The sequence below is a fragment of the Elgaria multicarinata genome, chromosome 1 (assembly GCF_023053635.1).
Source record: "Elgaria multicarinata webbii isolate HBS135686 ecotype San Diego chromosome 1, rElgMul1.1.pri, whole genome shotgun sequence".
NCBI classification, from domain to species: domain Eukaryota; kingdom Metazoa; phylum Chordata; class Lepidosauria; order Squamata; family Anguidae; genus Elgaria; species Elgaria multicarinata.
In genome coordinates this window covers 216,000,193-216,028,113 of record NC_086171.1, presented here as the reverse complement: position 1 = coordinate 216,028,113, position 27,921 = coordinate 216,000,193, and the positions used below count along the sequence as shown (strand labels likewise).

Here is a 27,921-nt window from a genome sequence, read left to right as displayed (position 1 = left end):
GGAGAACAGAAGTGTTTTATTTGAAATAAATGCCCCAATTTACCGAAATCTGAAATGACAGAATGCTTATAGTTCACCCTCCAGGTATAACGGAGTTGGGCAAATACTTTGGTGTGAGGGTGCCTATTCATATGAATAGGCACCCTCACACCAAAGTTATAAATACAGCCAAACTAACAGATACCAAAACAGTTTTCTTCCATTTTGAGGGCCTCCCATGGTGGCTCCAATGCAATTCAGGGGCTGTTATCAGCCATTAAAGCTCTTGTGACATAAATTAATGAAATTTCTGAAAATTTGAAATGACAAAATGGTGGAATGTTTATATTTCACTATGCAGGTATATGACCCCCCCCCCATATATATATTTTAGAAAAGACAATCCCATGTAGAACTTTATATGTAGCCAAAGCAGGAGATACCAAATCGGTTTTCTTTAAATTTTGTGCCCCTGCCTGAGTCCTCGGCCATTATCACCCATTAGTACTCTTACAGCGTGGATACCAGGGGAGGGGGGATAGCATAGCTGTGGTCAGAGAAACACTCCTGCAATTGTGATCATGGAACAAACCTCTCAATAACATCACAGCACACACCATAGCCACACACACCCAGCAAAGGGCCAGAGGGTTGCAAGCTCAAATATCCACACCTGCTGATGTTTGTGCGATTCTTGCATGCCATGGAAAAGAGCGTGTTCAGAGGAGGGCAACCAGGATGATCAGGGGTCTGGGGGAAAAAAGCCCTATTTAGAGAAACTGAAACAACTGGGCATGTTTAGCCTGGAGAAGAGAAGATTGGGAGGAGACATGATAGCACTCTTCAAATACTTAAAAGGTTGTCATGCAGAGGAGGGCCAGGATCTCTTCTCGGTCCTCCCAGAGTGCAGGACATGGAATAACGGGCTCAGACGACAGGAAGCCAGATTCCGGCTGGACATCAGGAAAAACTTCCTGACTGTTCGAGCAGTACGACAATGGAATCAGTGACCTAGGGAGGTGGTGGGCTCTCCCACACTAGAGGCCTTCAAGAGGCAGCTGGACAAGCATCTGTCAGGGATGCTCTAGGGTGGATTCCTGCATTGAGCAGGGGGTTGGACTCGATGGCCTTGTAGGCCCCTTTCAACTCTACTATTCTATGATTCTATGACTATGATTCTTGTGAACCGCCCAGAGAGCTCCGGCTATTGGGCGGTATAGAAATGTAATAAATAAATAAATAAATAAAAATGATTCTATGAAAACTAATGGATTCCCTCCGTAATGAGAAAAGATGGGAGAATTGTGTTTGTGTGCGTGTGTGAAACACAGGAGGATTACCGGATGATGACAGGGTCGTGTAGCACCACCACCCCGCAAAATCTTGTGATCAAGGTGAGCTGATAGCCCTTTAAAAGCCTTGTCTGAAAGTGCCCAAAACTTCGAGTAGAACAATAGCACAACGAAATTGGACAGGAGCAAATAAAGCAAACGGCAGCCAGTCAAAAACTTAATTAATTTAATTAAAAATAAACTTAGGGGAGCAATCCAGTGACCCATCCAAGATGGTATGTCTTGAAATTTCTGGTTCTTAATTTGAATGTGTCACTTTGTTTTGTTTTCACCCCTCCAGCAAGAAGCACTTCAAAGAATGTATTAATTTTATCCACTCCTGCCGCCTGCGTGGGGGAAACTGCCTGGTCCATTGGTATGTTATTTATGCATTTATTTATTTATTGCATTTTTATACCACCCAATAGCTGAAGCTCTCTGGGCGGTTTACAAACTTGTTAACTTGTGACAGGAGCATGAGGGTGGGGTGGAGGGAGAGGGGAGCCAAAATGAAGCAGTAATATATGGAGGGCCTGTTCAGAAGACACGCTAAGCCATGGTCAGGCCGTCAACCCTTTTGCAGCAAATGTTTAAACCATGGTTATGTAGCCACCATGGTTAGGAATGGTTCACACGACACGCTATGCCGTTAACGTTTAGCTCAAACGGCTTAACCACTGTGGCTTAGCGTGTGTCGTCTGAACAGGGTCAGCGTGAGATGCCATGATTTCAGACAAAGGAAACTCTTCTACAGCCAGATCTGGTGACATCAGAGATTAAACCTGGAACGTAGTTCATGTAAAGCAACCGGCTTTCGCAGGGCTGGTGCTACCATAGAGGCCACTCAGGCAGCCGCCTAGAGCGGCAAGCTAAGAGGGGTGCCGGGCACCGTGCAGCACTCACACGCGTTGTTGGCTGTGAGCCGGCCCGGCCCGAGGATTCAGCTGGGCCTGGGCAGGTGAGATAGCGCCCTGCGCCCGCCCAGCCAAAGCGAAGCCAGGGACGCTGGAATGGGGCGGCGGCTCCACGTTCGGACTTCTGCCTGGAAGCCATCCTCCCAGAGCCGCTCTAGCTGCCCGGAAGCTGCTCTCCCAGAGCCGGGAGGCCGCCACCAGAAGAAGAAGAAAAAGCACGTGGCAAGCTTGACCCTGGCCCAAGCCAGCCTCTGCCTTACTCCCGAGGAAAGGGCACCGGGTCGCCTCGCCTCTCTCCTCAAACAGGCCGCGATGTCCAGGCAGGCGGGCAAGCAGGACTCCCTCTCCCTTCCCCCAGGAAAGCTAGGGACTTGTGGACTCCTCGCAAGGCAAACTCTCCTGCTTCTCAATCCTGCGCGCGTGGATCAACGGGACTTGCATCCGAGAAAGCGTTGCACCGGGAGACACCAGTGCGGCCCAATCCGCCTATGCCTCCTTACTCGGAAGCCTTATTCCTCCGAGTAAATGTGCGGAGGGGATCGGGACGCCAGGCTGCAAAGCGGGTTGCGTTTGCACAGAAGTAATTCCCGGTGAATTCCAGACGGCTCGGTCCCAAATCGAAGTGAGCCAGTCCCAGCTCTCCACTCGGCGCACACGTTCGGACTTCCGCGCAATTTGCGGGGTGTGTGTGCAAGTAGCTGGCCTTGCCTGGGGCGCAAAATAGCCTGGCACCGGCCCTGGGCTTTAGGAACATCGGGAGCTGCCTTATATGGAGTCAGAGCCTTGATCTGTCTAGCCCAGTATTGCCGACACTGACTGACAGCCATGGGTTTCCAGGGATTTTGCAGCCCTACCTGGAGAGGCCGGGAATAGAACCTGGGATCTTCTGGAGGCAATGCATGGGCCTCGCCCTGCATGCACGCTGGACCATTTAAAAGACCATTCAAAAGACATATTCAGCTTGCGATCTACAACAATTCCAAACGAGAAGGATCTTGGAATTGTAGATCGCAAGCTGAATATGAGCCAACAGTGCGATATGGCTGCAAGAAAGGCAAATGCTATTTTGGGCTGCATTAATAGAAGTATAGCTTCCAAATAACGGGAGGTCCTGGTTCCTCTCTATTCGGCCCTGGTTAGGCCTCATCTAGAGTATTGGGTCCAGTTCTGGGCTCCACAATTCAAGAAGGACGCAGACAAGCTGGAGCGTGTTCAGAAGAGGGAAACCCAATGATCAGGGGTCTGGAAACAAAGCCTTTTGAAGAGAGACTGAAAAAACTGGGCATGTTTAGCCTGGAGAAGAGAAGATGGAGGGGAGACATGAGAGCCCTCTTCAAATAATTGAAAGGCTGTCACACAGAGGAGGGCCAGGATCTCTTCTTGATCCTCCCAGAGTGCAGGATATGGAATAACGGGTTCAAGTTACAGGAAGCCAGATTCCAGCTGGACATCAGGAAAAACTTCCTGACTGTTAGAGCAGTACGACAATGGAACCAGTTGCCTGGTGAGGTTGCGGGCTCTCCCACACTAGAGGCCTTCAAGAGGCAGCTGGACAACCATCTGTCAGGGATGCTTTAGGGTGGATTCCTGCATTGAGCAGGGGGTCGGACTCGATGGCCTTGTAGGCCCCTTCCAACTCTGTGATTCTATAATTCTATGATTCTATGACACGAGACCACAAGAGAGCAATGCCAAAGAACTTTCTGGTGGGGAAATGCTGGATCCCAACCACATGCTTACCGTCCATGTGAGCCAAGGGAAGTGATGGGGGAGGGGTTAGGTGCAGTGGTGGGGCACGAGCATACCTGCCCATAATACAGCATGAGAACCCCCCCAAAAAATATGTTTGTGGACCGAATGCTGGACTAATGGACCCTGGTCTGATATAGCTCAACTCTTCTTATGGAGAAGTGCTGGATTTTTGTTCATGTAAACATAGACTAAGCCAGAAAAAAAAGCCTTGCTTGTTAAGAAATTAAGTTGAACAGGCCCATAAAAACCGAAATTCGGAATTGCACATTTTTATCCTGCCCTTTCTCCAAGAAGAGCCTTGTGTGGCGCAGAGCGGTAAAGCAGCAGTTTCTGCAGCCGAAATTCTCCCCACGGCCTGAGTTCGATCCCAGCGGAAGCTGGTTTCAGACAGCCGGCTCGGGTCGACTCAGCCTTCCATCCTCCCGAGGTCGGTAAAATGAGTACCCAGTTAGCTTGGGGAAAGGGAATAACAGCTGGGGAAGGCAACGGCAAACCACCCCGCTATAAGGCCTGCCAAGAAAATGTCAGCGAAAGCTGGCGTCCCTCCAAGAGTCAGTAATGACTCAGTGCTTGCACGAGAGGTTCCTTTCCTTCTTTTTCCTTTCTCCAAGAAGCTCAAGGCTGCGTAGCTGGGTCTTCCTCCTCTATTTTATCCTCACAACAGCCCTGTGAGGTAGATAAGACTGAGGGCATGTCTACACCTAGGAAGAGAGTGGGGAGATATGCTGATCGCGAGATCTTCCCCCTGGAGTCACATGCAGTGTGCAATGTCTGGAGAGGATGTTGCAGCCATCATTTTTTTGCGGGGGGGGGAGCAGCAGGGCTGGTCGTGCAAGAGCGAGGCCCTGCTCCAATGAAAAGTAAGATTTTTTAAAAAAGAAATTCCCCCCAAAATCGGGCCCCAACACCCTTCTCTGCCATCCCAGGGGTGGCGAAATTGCTGCCACCCCCTCCCTTGATGGGCACAGAGCCGCACTGTGCGGCTCCGTGCCCGTTTCTGGTGCCACGCTTACTCACAAGTAAGCAGGCATGAGGTAGGATGGGCGCCCACACCTCCCACGATTTCGGGATGGTCCTGGGACCACGGGGAAAATCGGGATAACTGGGGAACCATGTTATCCTGGGGAAATGAAGGGGTTGAGGCTGGTCGCCCCCAGGATCCCCTCTGCATCACAGGGACAACCTAGGGGCAACCCCAGAATAAAAGACCCATGTAGACGTGTCCCTGAATGACTGGCCCAAACTCACCCAGGGTGAGTGAAGCTAAGATCCCAGGTTTTCTCGGGCCTAGTCCAACACTCTTAACTGCTACACCACAGTGGCCTCTTGGTTGACCAACTGGCATTCTCTGGAGCCTTTTTTGCAAGCCCTGGATCAGCCATGCAATACGTGCCCCTGAGCATGTGCAGACTGATTTCTAATCACGCTGAGTTACCCAAGTCAACTCTCACTCCTCTGCAAGGAGGGCCCAGTTCACAGGGAGTGTCCCAGTTCTCGATCCTCCCAGAGTGCAGGACACGGAATAATGGGCTCAAGTGACAGGAAGCCAGATTCCAGCTGGACATCAGGAAAAACTTCCTGACTGTTAGAGCAGTACGACAATGGAACCAGTTCCCTAGGGAGGTGGTGGGCTCTCCCACACTAGAGGCCTTCAAGAGGCAGCTGGACAACCCTCTGTCAGGGATGCTTTAGGGTGGATTCCTGCATTGAGCAGGGGGTTGGACTCAATGGCCTTGAAGGCCCCTTCCAACTCTGCTATTCTATGATTCTATGATTCTTCCAGGCTATCTTGAGTTTTCTCTTAAGAAATGAAGTAGTGGTCATGCTCCTTAACAGTTCCGGCAGGAGCACCCATTGCTCTGCTTCTGATGTTCCTGGGATGGCAGGCAGTGTGAGAGGGGTCTTGCGTTAGCGGGCAGAGGAAGAGGGCAGGCGGTTCTGATTGCTATCCTGTTCTGCCTGCAGCCTTGCCGGGATCTCTCGGAGCACCACCATTGTCCTGGCCTACATCATGGCAGTGACGCAGCTCAGCTGGCGTGAAGCGCTGGAGGCCGTCAAGGCCGTGCGGCCTGTCGCAAATCCTAACCCGGGTTTCCGCCATCAGCTGGAGGAACACGGGTGCAGCCGCTCAGCGCAGAAGGTGAGAGCCAGAATGCAGAGTACATGTGTCTCAGTTAGGGATGCGTGGGTTTTGTTTAATCCGTTCCATCTGCGTTTCATGGATTTTCAGGTGTCTTTCATTCCATCATCCACTCATTGATAGAACAGGATTTTTTTAAAACCAGAATAAAAGGAGGCATGATAGAATCACAGAATAGCAGAGTTGGAAGGGGCCTACAAGGCCATCAAGTCCAACCCCCTGCTCAATGCAGGAAGGTGTACAAACTGATACGTGGTGTGAAGAAAGTGGATAAGAAGACATGTTTCATCTTTTTTCATGATAGTAGAATCCAATGGGGGTCATTGAAGCTGATTGGTGGGAGATTCAGGACAGATAAAAGGAAGGCCTTCTTCACACAGCATAGAGTTAAACTATGGAACTCACTACCACAGGATGTAGTGATGGCCACCCATTTGGATGGCTTTAAAAGGGGGTTGGATCAATTCCTGGAGGAGAAGGCTATCAATGGCTACTAGCCCTGATGGTTGTGTGAGGCCTCCAGTATTCGAGGCAGTAAGCCTGTGTGCACCAGTTGCTGGGGAACATGGGTGGGAGGGTGCTGTTGCACTTTCGTCCTGCTTGTGGGCTTCCCATAGGCAGCTGGTGGCCACTGTGTGGACAGAGTGCCAGACTAGGCGGACCCTCAGTCTGATCCAGGAGGGCTCTTTTTCTGTTCTTGTGTAAATTCTGAAGTGGAGGTGCTCCTCACGACAGCCCCCATAGCCCCTCCCTCAAAGAGAATCCAAAATCTCGACAGGGGGCAGGGCCACATGTAAACCGCCCAGAGAGCTTCGGCTATGGGGTGGTATATAAATGTAATAAATAAATAAATGAATAAATAATAAAATTGCAGCCAGCTGTGTTGATCCATATCCACAAAACAGATGTAGTGGTTGGTTTTCAACTCCACCAGAAGCAGGCCCTTTAACAAAGCCCTATGAAGAGAGCCTGAAGGAACTGGGCATGTTTAGCCTGGAGAAGAGAAGATAGAGGGGAGACATGAGAGCACTCTTCAAACACTTGGAAGGTTGTCACACAGAGGAGGACCAGGATCTCTTCTCGATCATCTCAGAGTGCAGGATACAGAATAACGGGCTCAAGTTAAAGGAAGCCAGATTCCATCTGGACATCAGGAAAAACTTCCTGACTGTTAGAGCAGTACGACAATGGAATCAGTTGCCTGGTGAGGCTGTGGGCTCTCCCACACTAGAGGCCTTCAAGAGGCAGCTGGAGAACCATCTGTCAGGGATGCTTTAGGGTGGATTCCTGCATTGAGCGGGGGGTTGGACTCGATGGCCTCGTAGGCCCCTTCCAACTCTGCTATTCTATTCTATTGATTCTATGGCTGGGGTATGCCGGCCCAGTTCCTGCTGAAGCATGCAGCTTGTCGCCCTCAGCCGCCTCTCCCATCCTCACGAGAGAGGTCCTGATGCTCCTCCTGTACCCGGACGTCTCCGCTGGCATCAGCACTTGTCCCAGACAGTGGGTCCATCCTCTCTCCGGTCCCCCCTCGCTCAGAGGTTCCAACTCTGCTATTCTATGATTCTGTGATTCTAAAGTGAATGGCCCAAATTGCCCATTCAAAAAAACAAAACCTAAAATACTTTGAGTTAAAACAGGGATAGGTTACAACTATATATTGTTGTGAGAAAATCCATTCCCCCCCAGCTACGGTGAGGATTGCTGTCGAGTTCAGAGGGAGAGAGAAATCTATGTGGCAGATGACGTGGGACTCCCTGATAATAAAAAAGGACCAGGTGCTTTGTCCCTGCAAGCCTTGGCTGCATGCTCAATTGAAGATCTAGGAAACTGCCTGGCAGAGAGTCAGACCCAGTGGAGGCTGGTGGCTCTGATGACAATGGGGCAGTGAATCCGCTCCGGGTTTTACTCAGAACTCTAAAGGAGCTATTCAAGATACTATGCTTTGCACTTTGGACACCTCCTCTAGAGTTCTGAGTGAAACCCGGAGTGGATTCGCCACCCTACTGACATCAGAGGCACCAGCCACCGCTGGTCAAACCATGGCATCATATAGCTCTGTATTACATTGCATGGAAGCATAATAATAATAATAATAATAATAATAATAATAATAATAATAATAATAATAATAATACCATAGTTCCTCTCTATTCGGCCCTGGTTCTGGGCTCCACAATTCAAGAAGGACGCAGACAAGCTGGAGCGTGTTCAGAAGAGGGCAACGAGGATGATCAGGGGTCTAGAAACAAAGCCCTATGAAGAGAGACTGAAAGAATTGGGCATGTTTAGCCTGGAGAAGAGAAGATTGAGGGGGGGGGGGACATGATGGCACTCTTCAAATACTTAAAAGGTTGTCTCACAAAGGAGGGCCAGGATCTCTTCTCGATCCTCCCAGAGTGCAGGACACAGAATAACGGGTTCAAGTTACAGGAAGCCAGATTCCAGCTGGACATCAGGAAAAACTTCCTGACTGTTAGAGCAGTACGACAATGGAATCAGTTGCCTGGTGAGGCTGTGGGCTCTCCCACACTAGAGGCCTTCAAGAGGCAGCTGGACAACCATCTGTCAGGGTTGCTTTAGGGTGGATTCCTGCACTGAGCAGGGGATTGGACTCGATGGCCTTAAAGGCCCCTTCCAGCTCAACTATTCTGTGATTCTCTGATTATTTATATCCCACCTTTTGTCCAATGCTGGGTCTCAAGGCAGCAAGGCTGCCCAGGGTTTCAGACAGGGGTGTTTCTCAGCCCTAATTGAAGATGGCCGCTGGGACTTTCTGCATCGAGAAAAGGGTTCTAACCACTCTGCTACGCCCCCTCCCACTGAATCCCAACAAGGGGCAGATTTGAAATGAAAACGTTCTGAGCTGAAAATGAATGTATGGGGGCTTTTACTCACCTCCTTTCTATTCATGGTGCTGGAGATTTAAAAAAGGAAGTCAGAAGATGAAGTACAAACAGCAGGCAAGGACCAGTCCACGCTTGTTCGCGTGATGTCGTGTCTCTTTTATTATCTATTTATTTATTTATTACACTTATATACCGCTCCCATAGCCGGGGCTCTCTGGGCGGTTTACAGAAATTCTAAAATTAAGATAAAAACGAGAATATAAAATTTAAAATTCTAAAACGCAGAACATACACACATAAAGCATTAAAAACCGTTAAAACCTAAACATGTGGGTGATTAAGATGTGCCGCTATATGCCTGGGCAAAGAGGAAAGTCTTAACCTGGCGCCAGAAAGATAGCAGCGTTGGCGCCAGGCGAGCCTCATCAGGGAGATCGTTCCACAGTCTGGGGGCCACCACCGAAAAGGCTCTGTTCCTCGTTGCCACACTCCGAGCCTCTCTCGGAGTAGGCACCCGGAGGAGGACCTTAGATGTTGAACGTAGTGACCGGGTATATTCACGTCGGGAGAGGCGTTCCATCAAGTATTGTGGTCCCAAGCCGTGTAAGGCTTTATAGGTCAAAACCAGCACCTTGAATTGGGCTCGGAAACATACAGGCAGCCAGTGCAAGCGGACCAGAGCAGGGGTTATACGGTCGAACCTTCTGGTTCCCGAAATCAATCTGGATGCTTCATTTTGCACGAGCTGCAGCTTCCAAACCGTCTTCAAAGGCAGCCCTACGTAGAGTGCATTGCAGTAATCTAACTTGGAGGTTACCAGAGCATGGACAATTGAAGCCAGGTTATCCCTGTCTAGATAGGGGCGTAGCTGGGCCACCAACGGGAGTTTGTAGAAGGCACTCCGTGCCACTGAGATCACTTGAGCTTCAAGTGACAATGATGAATCTAAAAGAACCCCCAAGCTATGAACCTGCTCCTTCAGGGTGAGTGCAATCCCATCCAGAACCGGTAGAACACCCCCCATCCTGTGAGCAGAGTCACCTACGAACAGCATCTCAGTCTTGTCTGAATTGTGTTTCAGTTTATTAGCCCTCATCCAGTCCATTGTCGCAGCCAGGCACCGATTCAACACATCCACAGCCTCTCCTGCTGAAGATGAAAAGGAGAAATAGAGCTGTGTGTTGTCAGCATACTGATGACAGCACACTCCAAAGCTCCGGATGACCGCACCCAGCGGTAGAGAGTGTCACAGTAGAGAGTAAGGGGGGAATTTTGAGGCAGGGTTGACATTGCCAGTGGCAGCCGCCTTGTTTATTTAGGACACCTCTGTACCCTTCCCCTGCACAACTCTCTGAACTGATGGCAGTAAAATACGAGAATGGCCATCCAGTGCCTCATCTCTCTGCCCCAACCTTGCCTCTGCCATATGGGGAGAATACTAAGGAGATGCAAAGCATGTCTGTCCTTGTCCCCATTCTGCTTTCACCAGGCAGGTGTGCAAGCCAGTGGGGGCTGGTGGCTCTGGTGTCTGTGGGGCGGTGAATCCGCTCCCCGTTTCAGTCGGGAGCAGGTTCACCATCCCACAGGCATCAGAGCCACCAGCCTCCACTGGTTCAAGGCTACTGGTTCAAGGGGGTAGCAACGTGGTGCCTCTTACAGGAAGCCAGATTCTGGCTGGACATCAGGAAAAACTTCATAGAATCATAGAATAGCAGAGTTGGAAGGGGCCTACAAGGCCATTGATTCCAACCCCCTGCTCAATGCAGGAATCCACCCTAAAGCATCCCTGACAGATGGTTGTCCAGCTGCCTCTTGAAGGCCTCTAGTGTGGGAGAGCCACTTCCTGACTGTTAGAGCAGTCCGACAATGAAACCAGTTCCCTAGGGAGGTGGTGGGCTCTCCCACACTAGAGGCCTTCAAGAGGCAGCTGGACAACCACCTGTCAGGGATGCTTTAGGGTGGATTCCTGCATTGAGCAGGGGGTTGGACTCGATGGCCTTAGAGGCCCTTTCCAACTCTATGATTCTATGGCCCCTTTCCTGGAGCCGGTGGTGTGGTGGAGCCAGGATTCTCAGCATCAAAGTGCCCGCACCTTTGAATTTAGCAGGGAGGAAGACCTTCCCATTCCCTCTGAACTTCTAAGCAATCCTCACCGTAGCTGGGAGGAAATGGGTTTTCCCGTTTTGAGCACTTTGGTTGTAATGTGAAGCCTTTCAGTGTGGCCTGCTCTTGACCGGACAGGTAAGACCCATTCGCTTTACCAAAGATCTGGTCCTGGTGCAGATGAAAATTGCTCCCATTGTCCATGCTGGCGTTCTTGTCTCGGTTTTATTGTTTTTAATTGCTATTTTATTGTTATTATGTTTTTATTGCTTTTAATAGTTTAACTGGTTTTTTATGTGTTTAATTGTTGTAAGCCGCCTTGGGAGGGCTTCTGCCCAGAAAGGCGGACAAGAAATGTTTTAAATAAATAAATAGGTGTGTGTGTGAGAGAGAGAGAGTGAGAGTGAGAGAGAGAGTGTGTCTATAGGTGATGAGCTGGGACGAGAAAGCATGTCTGCATGGTGATCCAGAGTAGGAGAGAAAAGGAGATAGGAAGTCTAACGGTGCTGAAAAGTGTGGGTTATTTGATATGTTGGGGCTCAGACCCCACGTCTGTCTTTTGGGCCCGTTCCTTGTCCTTCGTAACTAGGCACAGCATTTATGGCACCCATTTTGTGGTAGCGCCAGGACAGTTTCTCACATTGCCAAACGTGCATGTGGGCCAGAGAGGTTCCCTACCCCTGTCTTAAGGGCTAGGAACTTGTTTTATTTATTTATTTACTTATTTATTTATTTCACTTATATACCGCTCCCATAGCCGGGGCTCTCTGGGCGGTTTACAGAAATTCTAAAATTAAGATAAAAACGAGAATATAAAATTTAAAATTCTAAAACACAGAACATACACACATAAAGCATTAAAAACCGTTAAAAAAGCTAAACATGTGGGTGATTAAGATGTGCCGCCATATGCCTGGGCAAAGAGGAAAGTCTTAACCTGGCGCCGGAAAGATAGCAGCGTTGGCGCCAGGCGAGCCTCGTCAGGGAGATCGTTCCATAGTCTGGGGGCCACCACCGAAAAGGCCCTGTCCCTCGTTGCCACACTCCGAGCCTCTCTCAGAGTAGGCACCCGGAGGAGGACCTTAGATGTTGAACGTAGTGACCGGGTATATTCACGTCGGGAGAGGCGTTCCTTCAGGTATTGTGGTCCCAAGCCGGGTAAGGCTTTATAGGTCAAAACCAGCACCTTAAATTGGGCTCGGAAACATACAGGCAGCCAGTGCAAGCGGACCAGAGCAGGGGTTATATGGTCGAACCTTCTGGTTCCCGAAATCAATCTGGCCGTTGCATTTTGCACAAGCTGCAGCTTCCGAACCGTCTTCAAAGGCAGCCCTGTGTAGAGTGCTTTGCAGTAATCTAACTTGGAGGTTACCAGAGCATGGACAACTGAAGCCAGGTTATCCCTGTCTAGATAGGGGCATAGCTGGGCCACCAACCGGAGTTTGTAAAAGGCACTTCATGCCACTGAGGTCACCTGAGCCTCAAGTGACAATGATGGATCTAAAAGAACCCCCAAGCTATGAACCTTCTCCTTCAGGGTGAGTGCAATCCCATCCAGAACCAGTAGAACACCCCCCATCCTGTCGGCGGAATCACCTGCTAACAGCATCTCAGTCTTGTCTGGATTGAGTCTCAGGGCCCTTCCACATGCCGTACTGAAGGCGCATGCATGCGCCCCAAGTATGACCCCAAAACGATAGTGTGTACTACAGCCAGAAGAGACGGAGGAGGCGGCGGCTGGGGAATCCGGGCACGTCCTTGCTGCCACCGCTGCCGCCTCCCCGCCGGCCTCCTGCTGCCGGGGTAAGAGCGACCCGGGTTGGAGAGCTCGGCGGAGGCGGAAGCCGAGCTCTCTGACCCGGGTCGCTCTTACCCCGGCAGCAGGAGGCCGGCGGGGAGGCGGCGGTGGCGGCAAGGACGCGCCCGGATTCCCCAGCCTCCTCCTCCTCCGTCTCTTCTGGCTGTAGTACACACTATCGTTTTGGGGTCGTACTTGGGGCGCATGCATGCGCCTTCAGTCCGGCGTGTGGAAGGGCCCTCAGTTTATTAGCCCTCATCCAGTCCATTGTTGCAGCCCGGCACTGGTTCAACACATCCACAGCCTCTCCTGCTGAAGATGAAAAGGAGAAATAGAGCTTCGGTTTTGTGTATGTGTGCGCGCAGACGAAAGGGCCCGATTCTGAGCTTGCATTGTGTAAATGGAGGCGTTTCGCTGGCATGCTGACAACTGTCCCTTGTGTCATTGACAGGCCCAGCGGCGACTTGGGCGCAAATACGGAGCATCCCCTTTTAACGACGAGGAGGACCTTAGAGCCCTGCTCCCCTCTGGCAAAAGGTGCGATGCCTCCAGGGCTGCCGGGACTCCACAGACTCTGGTGCCAAAGAGCAGAAGTGCAAAGCAGACGGATCCGTTCCTGCTGCGCGTCAAGCAGACCTTCTCCTGCCTCCCTGGGTGCCTGAAATGAGACCTCCACTAAGAAAACGCACTGGACTAGCCGAGGCCAAAACCAGGCAAGGGATACTCCATCCACTGGCACCACGAGAGAGAGAGAGAGAGAGAGAGAGAGAGAGAGAAAGAAACAGGCCAGAACAGGAGCCGCTCTCCTGGCAGCTCTGCCAGATCATCTGACTTGTCTGCCTCCGTCCTTTCACCTGTGGAGACGGAGCTCCGTTACAGGAGTTGGCCCCAAGGAAGCCCATAGCAGAGGAATTCTAATGGCCTGTCGGGAGTGTTTCTGGACCAAACAGCCTCAAGGGCAGTGAATCGTGTCCAACCTTCAGCGCCAGCCCTTGGGCTGGGAGTCACCTGCCGCCCAAGGACTCCACCGAGGCTGATTCTCCGGCAGGAATTTGGCAGTGAAGCAGGAATCCTTCCGTAATGGCCGTTTAGGACCAAGAAATTTAAAAAAAAAACCAAGAGGATGCAAACAAGGAAAGTCTAATAGAGATGGTTCTCAGAAGGCACATGGCTTTCCTGACTTGATGGCCCAACAAGGGTGTGTGTGGGGGGGGGGGTGAGTGCGTAGGTGTGAGACAGAGAAGAGAAAATAGCAGGAGCAAGTGGAACAAAACGGTCATTAGCAAATCAATCCATGAGACCTGGTCTATGCACCAGTTTCGAACAGTTGTCAAGAATTTTGGCCAGTGTTGCTTTCCCAACTACAGCTGGATTATGATGAGAGAAGCTGCACCTGCCAAAATTCTCTTCGGTGCAGCTCTGGAAGATGTGTTTGACCTTTACTTTGAAGCAGAAGCATAAAGGGATGGTGGTTATTTATTTCTAAGCATCCCCTCTTCCTTTGCTAAAGGAAGATGCATTAGACTTGCAGCCTTCCTCAACCTGGGGCGCTCCAGATGTGTTGGACTGCATCTCCCAGAATGCCCCAGCCAGCAGCTGGCTGGGGCATTCTGGGAGTTGCAGTCCAACACATCTGGAGCGCCCCAGGTTGAGGAAGGCTGCATTCCAGCCACAAGGTGCTGTTGGACTTTTTCTCTTTGACCCATCCCTGCCCTCTGCTGCGCTCTTAAAACAAATGAGATCCCAGGCCGAGGAGGACAGCCTGAGCCTGGCGCTCGGCTCCCCAGACGAGGGAGGGAAAACAAGCCGACACGCTCTAATTCTTTCCTACGAAACGGATACAGGTGGCCATTGAGAAATGTGTGCTTCTCAAACGCCGCCTGGGGGTGGGTGGGTGTCTTTCCATTTTGCAGAAGGCAAAAGAGAGACGTAATTGTCCCTTCCCCTGCGGTACAAAAATGATGTATCTGCCAACTCCCTTTCCGAGCGACTCGGCAGCCCAAATTGCTCTTCTCAAGGGAGGGATCATGACGGATGTGTGGCGCTAACGATCAGCCAAAAAAATGGATGCTGCCGTGCGCTACGGGCGGTTGTGCAGGGACTGTTAAACCCCATCCTACTCGTGACTTCATGTTAGGGCCAGGCTTCCTGTGTGTACTTCTCCTTTCCAAGAAATTGGCAACAAGAGCAGCTGTCCTCAACCCCCTCCCACCTTGGACAGAATTGGGTTTCACCTCTTGCGTCAGGAGCCCAAAGGCCTGGTGGAATTCCCCTGGCATGCACGTGTGTCACTGGGGGCTTGTTCCACCCAAACAATTTGAAACCGAAAGGGAGCGGTGACTTAGCAGGTCAAAGCTGCGATGTTTTCCCCGCTGCATGCATGCGAGCGTGCGCCTTGCGTCCCCCGCACATCTCCCATGTGCCAGCACAAAGCCTGTGTTTGCCTCCTATGTGGAACATCAGCAGAGTCCAAGAGGGATGTTCTTCCTTGGCCTAAGTGGTCATTTCATAACCGCCTTATTTAAGAAAGGAAAGGAAAGGAACCTCTCGTGCAAGCACTGAGTCATTACTGACTCCTGGAGGGACGCCAGCTTTCGTTGACGTTTTCTTGGCAGGCCTTAGAGCGGGGTGGTTTGCTGTTGCCTTCCCCGGCCATCTGAAGGGCATTTCAGATTTGTGTTGCTCAACCGTTACCCCTGGTGCTGCGTGGCACACCTCTTTTGAAACTGAGAAGTACACTGCTCACCCCCCCTTGGGAATACCATCTGAAGTGCTTTGAATTCTGGACATGCTGTTGCTAGGGTTTCACCCAAGGAAGTCTCCTAAGATGAGGAGGCGGCAAACTTACCAGAGGTAGAGGGTGTTTCCTCCCCTACAGCCAGGTCGGAGACCGGTGCACAGATGGAGGAAAGCTGGTCCCTCGGAGGAGCCGTGGACCAGTCAGACTCTTCCTCTGCCGGTCTCTCCTGAGGCAGAGCTAGAGATGGAGGCCGTTCGACCACCCAGCCCCCGCGAAAGGAGGAGTAGGAAAAGGGCAGAACAGGCACAGCCGGTCAGACGACGACTGTGCCTGCAGAACCGGCACGGAGAAAACGCCGAGCTTAAATAAGGCGCTGGGTCAAAGGGTGGAGGAATGAGGCACAGCTGGGATCTGGGTGGGGTCACGCTGACAGGGCTTGGTAAGGAGAAAGCCGAACGCTGGCTTGGCCTGGCGAACATCTTTTGCTCCCCTGGTAGCCAGTGTGTTTCCTCGCCTTGCCTCCTGACCGTGACCCTGGATTCTTGACCCAGACCGGCTTGATGTACTCCGCTTGGACGCTTGGCCCTTGCATTCTGGATGACTGACTCGGCTTTTGACGTGGACTGGACTTTGACTCCCGTTTTGCTCTTGGCTCCGTGACATCGGCACCCCCTTGCTTGGCCTCTCGGCCCGGACCGGTAGGACTGCGCTTCAGTACTGGTCACCCTGGTTGTTGGACGGAACTTCTGGATTCCACTTAAAGGACTGTTTTTCACTCAGCTGAACTTTGCAACAGCAGCAGTTTTCTCCTGCATTCTTGGGCAGAGATTTATGGCCGGGTAATTGGTCAAAACAATAAAACACATAAGATAACGTCTCGGCTGGACTTTAAAAACTGTGCAGAACTCTCGGGCCAGGTCAAGGCCTTTTTACGGCAGCTGGAGTGGAAGACCTGTTCCTTCTCCTCCTGGTTTCTTTTTCGGTCTCATGTTGGTCATTACCTTTAAAGCCCTAAATGGTTTGGGTCCCGGTTACCTGCGGGATCGCCTTCTCCCATATAGTCCGCCCCGCTCACTCAGGTCCTCTGGGGTGAACTTACTTCAGTCAGCTAAAACTAGGCTGACATCAGTTTCCCAGAGGACCTTTTCTTCTGTCGCCCCCAGACTGTGAAATGGCCTTTCTGGAGGAGATTCATAAAATTAACTCTGTGTGATTTTAAGGCAGCTTTAAAGACTAGCCTTTTCCGGCAGGCCTGTCCAGATCAATGTTAAATCATGAATTTTTAAGCTGTATTGATTCCTGTTCTAATGTTGTTCCCCGCCTCGATCCAAAGGGAGAGGCGGGTAAGAAATAAATATATGATGATGATGATGATTTTATTGTTGATTCGTTCAGTCGCTTCCGACTCTTCGTGACTTCATGGACCAGCCCACGCCAGAGCTTTCTGTCGGCCGTTGCCACCCCCAGCTCCCCCAAGGTCAAGTCTGTCACCTCCAGAATATCATCCCTCCATCTTGCCCTTGGTCGGCCCCTCCTCCTTTTGCCTTCCGCTTTCCCTAGCATCAGCCTCTTCTCCAGGGTGTCCTGTCTTCTCATTATGGGGCCAAAGTACTTCAGTTTTGCCTTTAATACCATTCCCTCAGGTGAGCAGTCTGGCTTTATTTCCTGGAGTATGGACTGGTTTGATCTTCTTGCAGTCCAAGGCACTCTCAGAATTTCCCTCCAACACCACAGTTCAAAAGCATCTATCTACCTTCGCTCAGCCTTCCTTATGGTCCAGCTCTCGCAGCCATAGGTTACTACGGGGAATACCATTGCTTTAACTAGGCGGACCTTTGTTGTCAGTGTGGTGTCTCTGCTCTTAACTATTTTATCAAGATTTGTCATTGCTCTCCTCCCAAGAAGTAAATGTCTTCTGATTTCCTGGCTGCAGTCAGCATCTGCAGTAATCCTTGCGCCCAGAAATACAAAGTCTGTCACTGCCTCCACGTTTTCTCCCTCTATTTGCCAGTTATCAATCAAGCTGGTTGCCATCATCTTGGTTTTTTTGAGGTTTAACTGCAACCCAGCTTTTGCACTTTCTTCTTACAAATGGCTGACCAGGGAGGGGTTGGAGCAGCCAAGTGAACCAAGAAATTTTGTTTTGTTTTTTGAGAAACCTGCTTTCAAAAAGATGATAAAGAGTTTTGCAAATGAAAAGCGCAGCATCAATGATCTATAGCAGGCTTTGGTAGGAAGCCCAGAATTCCTTGGAGGAAGCCATGACAGTTAAACTGCTGTAAAGCTGCTGTAAGTTGATAGCGCAGATATGACTTTGCACGTGCTCTTCTTCTGGAGCTCTTGGAACCATGAAGAGCACCAGCTGGAACAGCCACAGTAGCTGCAGCACCCTCTAAGGACTGGAGGAGGAAGGAAAGTAGGGGTGTGCACGGACCCCCTGCTCCGCCCCTCGGGCCGATCCGAAAATTTTGGATCGGCCCACTCCACTCCACGCCGCTCCGCCCATACTCCGCTCCTCTTCGCTGCGGAGCTCTGGCTCCGAATCGGAGCTCCGCAGTGAAGGGGAGTGGCGCCAGGTAAGGCTGGGAGAGGAGGGCGGGAGGTTTACCGTGCGGCAATAGCGGCAGAGCCCGGTAAGGGACCAAGGGAGAGGGGGGCCTTACCTGCCTTCGTCCACGGTCCGTCGGCATCTTCAATTGAGCCCGCGGTTCAATTGAAGACGCTGACGGACCGCGGACGGAGGCAGGTAAGGGAGAGGAGGGCGGGGGTGGTGGTTTACCGGGCCCTGCCGCTGTCGCCGCATGGGCGACAGCGACAGCGGCAGGGCCCGGTAAACCCCACTTACCTTTCCAGCGGAGCTCCGGATCGAGGCAAAGGATCCGCCTTCACCTCGATCCTCTTCGCCACACTCCGCCGGCCCCCCAATCCTCTTCGCCTCCACCTTAAGAGCAGGCGAAGCCCCCCGCTCCGCTTCTAATTCGCCGGTCTGATTAGAAGCGAAGCACATCCCTAAAGGAAAGGAACCTCTTGTGCAAGCACTGAGTCATTCCTGACTCTTGGAGGGACGCCAGCTTTTGCTGACGTTTTCTTGGCAGGCCTTAGAGCGGGGTGGTTTGCCGTTGCCTTCCCTGGCCGTTATTCCCTTTCCCCCAGCTAACTGGGTACTCATTTTACCGACCTCGGGAGGATGGAAGGCTGAGTCGACCTGAGCTGGCTGCCTGAAACCAGCTTCTGCTGGGATCGAACTCAGGCCGTGGGGAGAGTTTTAGCTGCAGAAACTGCTGCTTTACCGCTCTGCCATCCCCAAATACCTGGTCAGTTGGTTAAACATTGGTCAAATCCTGTAATCAATAGCCGGAATTTCAAGCAACCCCGTTTATGAGAACTGTAATAAAGAGAAACTCTAAAATTCACTGGTGGGCAACAGCGTGGTTGCAAACAACCGAAATGTCACAGAAGTGGGAGGGCAGAGGTGCATTTGTTCACAGTCTTAAAAGGGAGCGTAGGATGGATCGCAGACTTTTAGTGCAAGCCTGCATCTGTTTACTTGAAAGTCAGCCCCACTGAGTTACAATGGGGCTTACTCCCAGGTAAGTGTGCATTAGGGAGGGAAGGGTTTTTGTTAAATCATTTTCTCCTGAGTTCCACAGATTGTCAGGTGTTCCATCATCTGCTCTTTAAGAACATCAGAAGTGCCATGCTGGATCAGACCAAGGTTTACACAGCGGCCAACCAGATGTCACCAGGGACCAACAAAGCAGGACATGGTGCAACAGCCCCATCCCACCCATGTTCCCCAGCAACTGGTGCACACGGGCTTACTGCTTCGGATACTGGAGGTAGCACATAACCATCAAGGCTAGTAGCCATTAATAGCCTTCTCCGCCAGGAATTTGTCTTGTCCCCTTTTAAAGCCATCCAAATTGGGGGCCGTCATAGAATCATAGAATAGCAGAGTTGGAAGGGGCCTACAAGGCCATCGAGTCCAACCTCCTGCTCAATGCAGGAATCCACCCTAAAGCCTCCCTGACAGAGGGTTGTCCAGCTGCCTCTTGGAGGCCTCTAGTGTGGGAGAGCCCACAACCTCCCTAGGGAACTGATTCCATTGTCGCACTGCTCTAACAGTCAGGAAATTTTTCCTGATGTCCAGCTGGAATCTGGCTTCCATCGCTACATCTTGTGGTAGCGAATTCTATAATTTAACTCTGCGCTGTGCGAAGAAGTCCTTCCTTTTTTCTGTCCTGAATCTCCCACCAATCAGCTTCATGAGATGATGACCCCTTTGGGTTCTAGCATTATGAAAGAGGGAGAAAAATGTCTCTCCGTCCACATTCTCCACACCATGAATCATTTTCTACACCTCTGTCATGTCTCCCCTTAGCCTCCTTTTTTCCAAGCTAAAAATCCCAGCTGTTGAAACCTTCCCTCATAGGGGAGATGCTCCAGCCCTTTAATCATTGACAGAATTGAATTTTTGGGGGGGTAATAATTAGCAAGGCTAAGAATGAAAAGTGATTATTCTGTGACTGTCATAGGGCTTAAATATGTATACAAAAAGGGATGTATGTTCAGGGACAATAATCCTAAGGGATGTAGGGAACCTGTGACGAATAATGTAAAACAGTCTGTGTGTCTAGATGTTTCTGTTGTGTCTTTGTTACTTTGTATTTCGAAAATGCCTTTCAAAAATAAATAAATAAATAAATAAATAAATGTGTATTTGCATTCCCCAAGCCCACATTTTCATGCTTTAGCCTATGGGATGAAAGACACATTTTCTGTCACCTTTTTAAAAGTGTATTTTTGAATGGCTAAATTTGCATACGATTCCAGAAAGTTTTTTTTTTTAAAAAAAACCTACCCTATTTCTTCGATTCTAAGATGCACTTTCCCCCCCATATAAACATCTCTAAAAACAGGGTGCGTCTTAGAATCGCGGGTGTGTCTTAGGGTTTTTTTTCCTGTTGGTGGTACTGAAATTAGTGTGCGTCTTACAATCGATGGCGTCTTACAATCGAAGAAATAACATCCTCCACAAGATGGAATCTGCGTGAATTGGAAATAGCCAATCCCCTATGGCAGAGCTTTCCAAATTGTGTGTCGCGACACATTAGTGTGTCAGCTGCAGTGTGTAGGTGCGTCACGCAAACGTAACGAGAAACCTCAGAGTCTATGCGAAATAAGCAATACCAGCTTGCATGCATTTTTACGCAGCAAAGGTGCGGATTAGGATGGTGCACTGGTATATTCCCCTTCCGTCGTATCCGTGTAGGCACACCACGGTAGAGGGATCATACAGGTACTGAGCATGTGCAGTATGCATAATCGGGTCGAAACAACTGATTCCGCGTCACTTCCGGTGACGCGGCTGCACCTGGAATGACGCATTCGAGAAATTCCATGGGTCCAGTTTTTTGATAGACCACCGTCTCAACCGCCGCTCAATCGCAGCTCGACAAAATTGGTTCAATGTGAAAAGTCTTGGAAATGTATGTTATTATCTTGCAAATCATATATTTTTAAAAATATAAATGAAAGGTTTTCATGAGATACGTTGTGTCCCCATGCATTTTGTTATTATAATTTATGTATGTGTCCGTATCTCTTATAAGAGGCTAGTTTAACCTCTGGTTTGCTAGTAAAACTGAATTACTGTGTTGCGAAATAATGCATGTCTAAAAAGTATGTCACCGATATGAAAAGTTTGGAAAGCCCTGCCCTACGGAATCTGTGGGTCAGAGTCCTAGAAACCTGAACTCATTTTAATCCATTGCAAATTTCTCTGCCACCTAGCGTGCATAGGGTTGCAGCCTTCCGGCCAACTCCCATCAGCCTACAACTCCCATCAGGCTTAGCCAACATAGCTGATGGAGAGAGATTATGGGAGTTGTAGGCCAAAACATCTGGAGAACCACCATCTGCCCGTTCCTGTTCTATTATATGCTAAGCAGGTTTCAGGCTAAATCTAGGAACGCTGGGAGAAAGGAACACATCATGGCTGATTCTCCCATTTTGAAGTTATAAAACTCAGATTGCTCAGACCTGTGGAACTCTGAGAGCTCAGATGAGCGTTTTATTGCATATTTGTTGCTGGGTACTCACAGATTTCCACGGGTCCCTCTGACGTCATCTGCCTCCCAGCCCCTTCTAGCCTTCTTCGCGTGACAAAAAAACACCCCGGTAAGTCCGACTTATTTTTAAAGATGGAAGTTGCCACTATCTCCTGCTGTGTGCCGGAGAAGCAGCGCAATCAAAATGGCCCACTGAATGGGCCAAGTGCAGGTTGTTTACTTCCTCTTTCCAAAGAGGAAGTAATGAGGGACAAACGCAGGGGCGGAGAAGCGACGGTAAGCAAACGCGACTTTCCCCTGTGTGATGACGTTCTCTAAGTCTCTAATTTCTCTAAAATATTATATTTTAAGACTGTGGACAAAATGCATTGCAAACAAAGTGGCTTCAACATCAACCCAGCATTTTTCTTTCCATACTTCGCCCACTTCCAATTTTTTTACCCCGATGAAGGGTCTTGAAGAACTCTCTCTGCACTTTGCAATATTTTGCTCCAGCTTAATAAATATGTTGCCCAACTGTGGGTTTTGGCATTTTTTTTCTTATAGACCAACATGGCTTTCCTTGTTCTGTGTGTAGTAACAAGATAGACTGATATTAATGACAGAAAAGCATGGACATTCCAGAAGTAGAATAGTTCTTCCTGGCTTTTTATCCCAGGGATAACCAAAACAATGGCACCTCTTTTAAAAATGCAGTTAAATAAAAACAAAGATGGGGAAATATTACAAAAGAGAATGGTCAGGTTTTAAATTATGTGCAGAAAGCCTGCTGACAAACGCCATGTCTCTGTGTGTGTATGCTGGGGACCTAGATGTCCTCATATAACATAATGATGCATTTATAAGGAGGCAGGGGAGAATCATAGAATTATAGAATAGCAGAGTTGGAAGAGGCCTACAAGGCCATCGAGTCCAACCCCCTGCTCAAGGCAGGAATCCACCCTAAAGCATCCCTGACAGATGGTTGTCCAGCTGCCTCTTGAAGGCCTCTAGTGTGGGAGAGCCCACAACCTCCCTAGGTCGCTGGTTCCATTGTTGTACTGCTCTAACAGTCAGGAAGTTTTTCCTGATGTCCAGCTGGAATCTGGCCTCCTTTAACTTGAGCCCATTATTCCATGTCCTGCACCCTCTGTGTGACAACCTTTTAAGTATATGTCTGGGGGGGAGGGGGGGAGCAAACCTGAACCGCTAGCAAGTTACGGCACCCCATCCTGAGGCCGCAGCTTATGCGTTGCCCACCTGATTTAGGGTGCAATCCTATGAATGTTTAGACGGAGAAAAGTGGAGCTGTAGGACTTTTCCCCGTCTAAATATGTATAGGACCGCACCTTAATATATCTGTATAAACTTGGAAGTTCAAAGCAACAGTAACAAACATACAATTAAAACCCAGCAATATAGTAACACAACTCTATTACTCTTTAACCCAACACGACGACCTAGAATATCTGGCGATGTTTCAAGAGGTAGCCAACCAAGCAAATCTGGGATCAAGAGGTAGCCAACCAACCAAATCAACTGAAAGTATTTGCTCCGTCAGCTGACATGTTCCGACTCAAGGTGTACAGGAAGCCTGTCCGAACTTTGCTTGCTGAGCCCAGGGATGCATGCAGGGCTGGTGCTACCATAGAGGCCACTCAGGCGGCCGCCTAGAAAGCCAAGCTAAGAGAGGCGCTGGGCACAGCGCAGCACTGATGCGCATTGGCTGTGAGTCGGCCTACCCCGAGGATTCAGCTGGGTCTGGGCAGGCGAGATGGCGCCCCGTGCCCGCCCAGCCGAAGCGAAGCCAGGGACGCTGGGGTGGGGGTGGGGTGGCTCCACGTTCAGACTTCCGGAACATGCCTGGAAGAGAGAGAGAGAGAGAATGTATGGGTGAATGGGGTGCATGGGGTCTTTGAGTGAATGCATGTGTTCATGCGTGTGTTTGTTTGGAGTGAGTGATGCTGAGTGTGTGTGTGCGTGCGCGTGTGAGAGTTGCGGGGGGGGGGATGATTTGGAGGTGATATTCCTATTAAATAATGCATTTTAGACCCATAGACGTTCCTTTCCAATTTGTTTGCTATAATTGGCATGACGTATTTCTTGCACTTTAAAATAAATTCAGCAGTTTCAAGTTTTGTGCTTATTTCTTCCAGGAAATATATGTTCTTAAAAATCAAAGTTGGCATTTTTTGGGTGTGTGTGTGTGTGTGTGTGTGAGTGAAAATAGCTCACCTTGCCTAGGGCGCAGAATAGTCTAGCACCGGCCCTGGATGCATGCCAAAGTGTAGGTTCACAACTCAGGTGGCGGATACGTTTGTCCAGCAGCGATCATGTGATTGCTTCATCACACAACACAACCAGATCCCAGTTTCTCAGTGGATGCCTACACCTCACTGTGCAGCCACAAAGACTTCCAGTAATGGGCTGCTTGTGCCACATGGTAACATGTTTCGGCAAAGCATAGGTGAATTTGGAACTTGAGACACAAGGGGAAGTGGTCACATGGTTGCTTTAGCACAGGCAGAAACTCAACCTGCTCACAGCTGTTGTTCTGACACACGCCTGAGCTTGTGTTTCTTCGGTCCGATGCGAAGAGACATTGACACCGCTTCATATTTAGCTTTCCAAGGGCACGGCTAGAAGGGTTTAATGATCTGCACCCTGGAACTCCCCATCTGCATTCCAGCGTCCGGATTGACGTATCTCCTTTTTACTCCACACCCTAAGACTGCTCCAGTACTTGTGGAATATTTTGGCAAGGCCTCTGAGGTATGGAGACAAGTACAGGGCAGATTGTGGGAGAAGGCGAGAGTTCAGGGAGAGGCCATCATGCTATCTTTCCTTCTTGGGATGAACCCTTGGGCTCTGTTTGGGCATGATGTACAGCTCTTAGAAAGGACGTAATGTATACATCTCACAAAGGCCTCTCGCTGTGCAACCCCAAACCTTTCCCCTCTACACCAGCAGTACAATAAAACCAGATTAACAGATACATACAAAATAACCTGTGTGCGTGTGTGTTTCAAATAAAGCCCTATGAAGAGAGACTGAAAGAACTGGGCATGTTTAGCCTGGAGAAGAGAAGATTGAGGGGAGACATGAGAGCACTCTTCAAAGACTTAAAAGGTTGTCGCACAGAGGACATCAGGAAAAACTTCCTGGCTGTTAGAGCAGTACGACAATGGAACCAGTGACCTAGGGAGGTTGTGGGCTCTCCCACACTAGAGTCCTTCAAGAGGCAGCTGGACAGCCTTCTGTCAGGGATGCTTTTAGGTGGATTCCTGCATTGAGCAGGGGGTTGGACTCGATAGCCTTAGAGGCCCCTTCCAACTCTACTATTCTATGATTCTGTGATATTTTTTTCTAAACCACTATACTAAAAGCCTCCAAGGCAACCTTCCTCAACCTGGGGCGCTCCAGATGTGTTGGACTGCATCTCCCAGAATGCCCCATTCTGGGAGTTGTAGTCCAACACATCTGGAGCGCCCCAGTTTGAGGAAGGCTGCTCCAAGGCGTGAGAGCCCCCTAGTGGACAATCTAGTCCCCATCAGTAAATGATCCCTCATGGATCCCTACCGAGTGCTGATCCATAAAAGCCAAGCCTCTTTGAAAAGAGGTTTGGCTTTTATTTTACACCTGTTGGGACCATTTTGGCTCAATAAAATACGGCGTGTACCCGTGAAAACGCCACCTAAGGCAAGAATCGTACAGCCAGACCCAATCTCCTTGCTGCTCTTAAGCAATTAGCGTGCAAGGCGTACGTGCAAATTCAGAGAGGCCTTACGTCTCCTGACGATCAGGGCAGGAGCCCGAGGCATTTGTATTCAAAAATCGTCATACGAAACGTGTTCAATTATTCATTCCGGCTAATTGCTGCGCGCAGCCCGAAACGCACATAAAACGCCGGCACATTAATCGCCTCATCAGCCAGAGAGCTGGCTAGGAGAAGCCATCCATTTGGAGTAGGCCGTCCAGCTTTTGCTCCACCCCTGACGATCAACCATCTCACAGCAGCGGAGTGTTGACCTCTGACATCCGCGCAAATGGCGCTGTGCTGGGCTTTTAAAGTCATTTTCCCACACCTCTTCCCAGAGTTCCCAGTTGTATCCTACAGAACCCAGTCAGGAGCATCAGAAGCTGGCTTCCAGATAGATTCAGGGCAGATAAAAAGAAATCCGTCTTCACACAGCGCATAGTTAAATTATGGAACTCGCTACCACAAGATGTAGTGATGGCCATCAATTTGGATGGCTTTAAAAGGGGGTGGGGTGGATAAATGCCTGGAGGAGAAGGCTAACCATGACTACTAGCCCTGATGGTTGTGTGCTATCTCCAGTATTCGAGGCAGTAAGCCTGTGTGCACCAGTTGCTGGGGAACATGGGTGGGAGGGTGCTGTTGCACCATGTCCTGCTTTGTGGGTCCCTGGCGGAGACCTGGTTGGCCCCTGTGTGAACAGAGTGCTGGACTAGATGGACCCTTGGTCTGATCCAGCATCAGAGCTCTTGTTAGGTTCTTATGACCCAGGAAGCCACCTTACACCGACAGATCCAGTGGAGTCTGGTGGCTTTAATGTCAGTGAGGTGGTGAATCTGTTCCTGGTTTCTGTCAGAACTCTGTTGATGGATGGATGGATTGCATTTCTATACCGCCCAACAGCTGAAGCTCTGCTTTGCTCCTTTAGAGTTCTGACTGAAACCTGGAGTGGATTCACTGCCCCACTGACATCGAAACCCACTGGACAGATCAAGGGTCCATCTTTCTTGCACAGTGTTGTCTACACCTCAGGCCCAGGCTTCCAACATGTTGCTTAGGGAGTTTTTAATCCATCAATGAGGTTTATTTCTTTTATTGTTGTGGTCTTCATTCATTTGGTTTCATGCTATATTTTAATTAAGATTTTGTTAATTGTATTTCCTTGAGAGCCACATCTCTAAGATTTAGGAAACAGGAATGATCCCGAATGGAAGGAGCACTTGTTGGATTAAGTTGGATTATGTTATGGATAAAGTATTATATGTTAACATTTATTTATTCAAGTAATCTGTTATGTATTTGATTTTTTTTCTATGTATGGTATGTTAAATTGCTATATTTGTTTGTTTCTATTTAGTAGTCTAATAAAAAATTAATATATATAAAAAAGAGAGCCACGTCTCTTCCCTTGAATGAGTTCAAATCTCCAGGGCCCGATGAACTGCATTCTAGAGTAATGAAGGGGCTAGCGGAAGAACTCTCAGGAGGCAGCTGGACAACCATCTGTCAGGGATGCTTTAGGGTGGATTCCTGCATTGAGCAGGGGGTTGGACTCAATGGCCTTGGAGGCCCCTTCCAACTCTGCTATTCTATGATTGTATGATTCTTCTTTTTGGCACAAAGGTGGGCTTGGAAAGAACCGATTAAGGGCACAATCCTATGCACCTTTAGAGAGAAAAAGGCTGTACGTCCCAGCCTGCCCCAGCCAGCTTCAGAACCCTTTTTTCAAATGCAAACAGCACACTACAGCCATCTAGTGAAGGCGTTACTGAAGCATGAGCGACACTAGCCAGGAAACAGGGCCTGCCATTGGCATTGCACGCCCTCAGCTGCTCAAAGGCCAGCAGGTTATCCCGGAGCTGCAGCACCAACTCTTCCATAAAGCAGATGTGAGCAACCCCTGGCCCGTGCGCCCCTTGCCATGGTGCAACCCCTGTGCAGAATTGAGTGGTATGGGGGAGACACAAAGCAGCGATTTCCCTTCAAAATAAGGTGTGTTGGGAAGAAGAACTGTGCTCCCAGAAAAACTCCCCTACAGGTTTTAAAGGAAAATCACCACTTTTTGCTGCTGTTATGTTGCCAAATTTCAACAAAAAGTTGGTGGGGAGGAGTGTTTTTATGGGAGTGTTTTTATTTATTTATTTAAAACATTTCTATCCCACCCTATATCATTAAGATCTCAGAGGGGCGTACAGTGTTCTTCTCCCTGGTGGAAATCCCCGCACCCCCAAGCCACAGATGCCTACTTGGCCTAAAAAGAATTTCTCCTTTTGCTCATCTTTCTGGTTTGATTGATGCTGTTGCATGTTCTCTTTCCCTGCAGCAGTACTAGAGCAGATGCCCCAGTTGTGGCCCTCCAGATGTTCTGCACTATGACTCCCATGATCCTTCACTACTGGAAATGCTGGCTGGGGATTCTAGGGGGTGGTAGTCCAACACATCTGGAGGGCACCCAGTTGGGGAACCCCAACTCCGCTAAGAAGTTCAATGCTTTGGGGCCACATTCAC

At 49.6% G+C, this 27,921-nt stretch overlaps 1 protein-coding gene across 1 annotated transcript in view; it reads left to right on the top strand.

The window, feature by feature from the left end:
• Positions 1–13,600, top strand: part of DUSP15 (dual specificity phosphatase 15) — a 35,925-nt gene extending 22,325 nt beyond the window's left edge. The window contains exons 5-7 of the mRNA XM_063144085.1: positions 1,612–1,686; positions 5,942–6,116; positions 13,318–13,600. Coding sequence (XP_063000155.1) covers positions 1,612–1,686; positions 5,942–6,116; positions 13,318–13,533 — 466 coding nt within the window. The 3' untranslated portion in view covers positions 13,534–13,600. The remainder of the gene's footprint in view (positions 1–1,611; positions 1,687–5,941; positions 6,117–13,317) is intronic.
• The last annotated feature ends 14,321 nt before the right edge of the window (positions 13,601–27,921 follow it).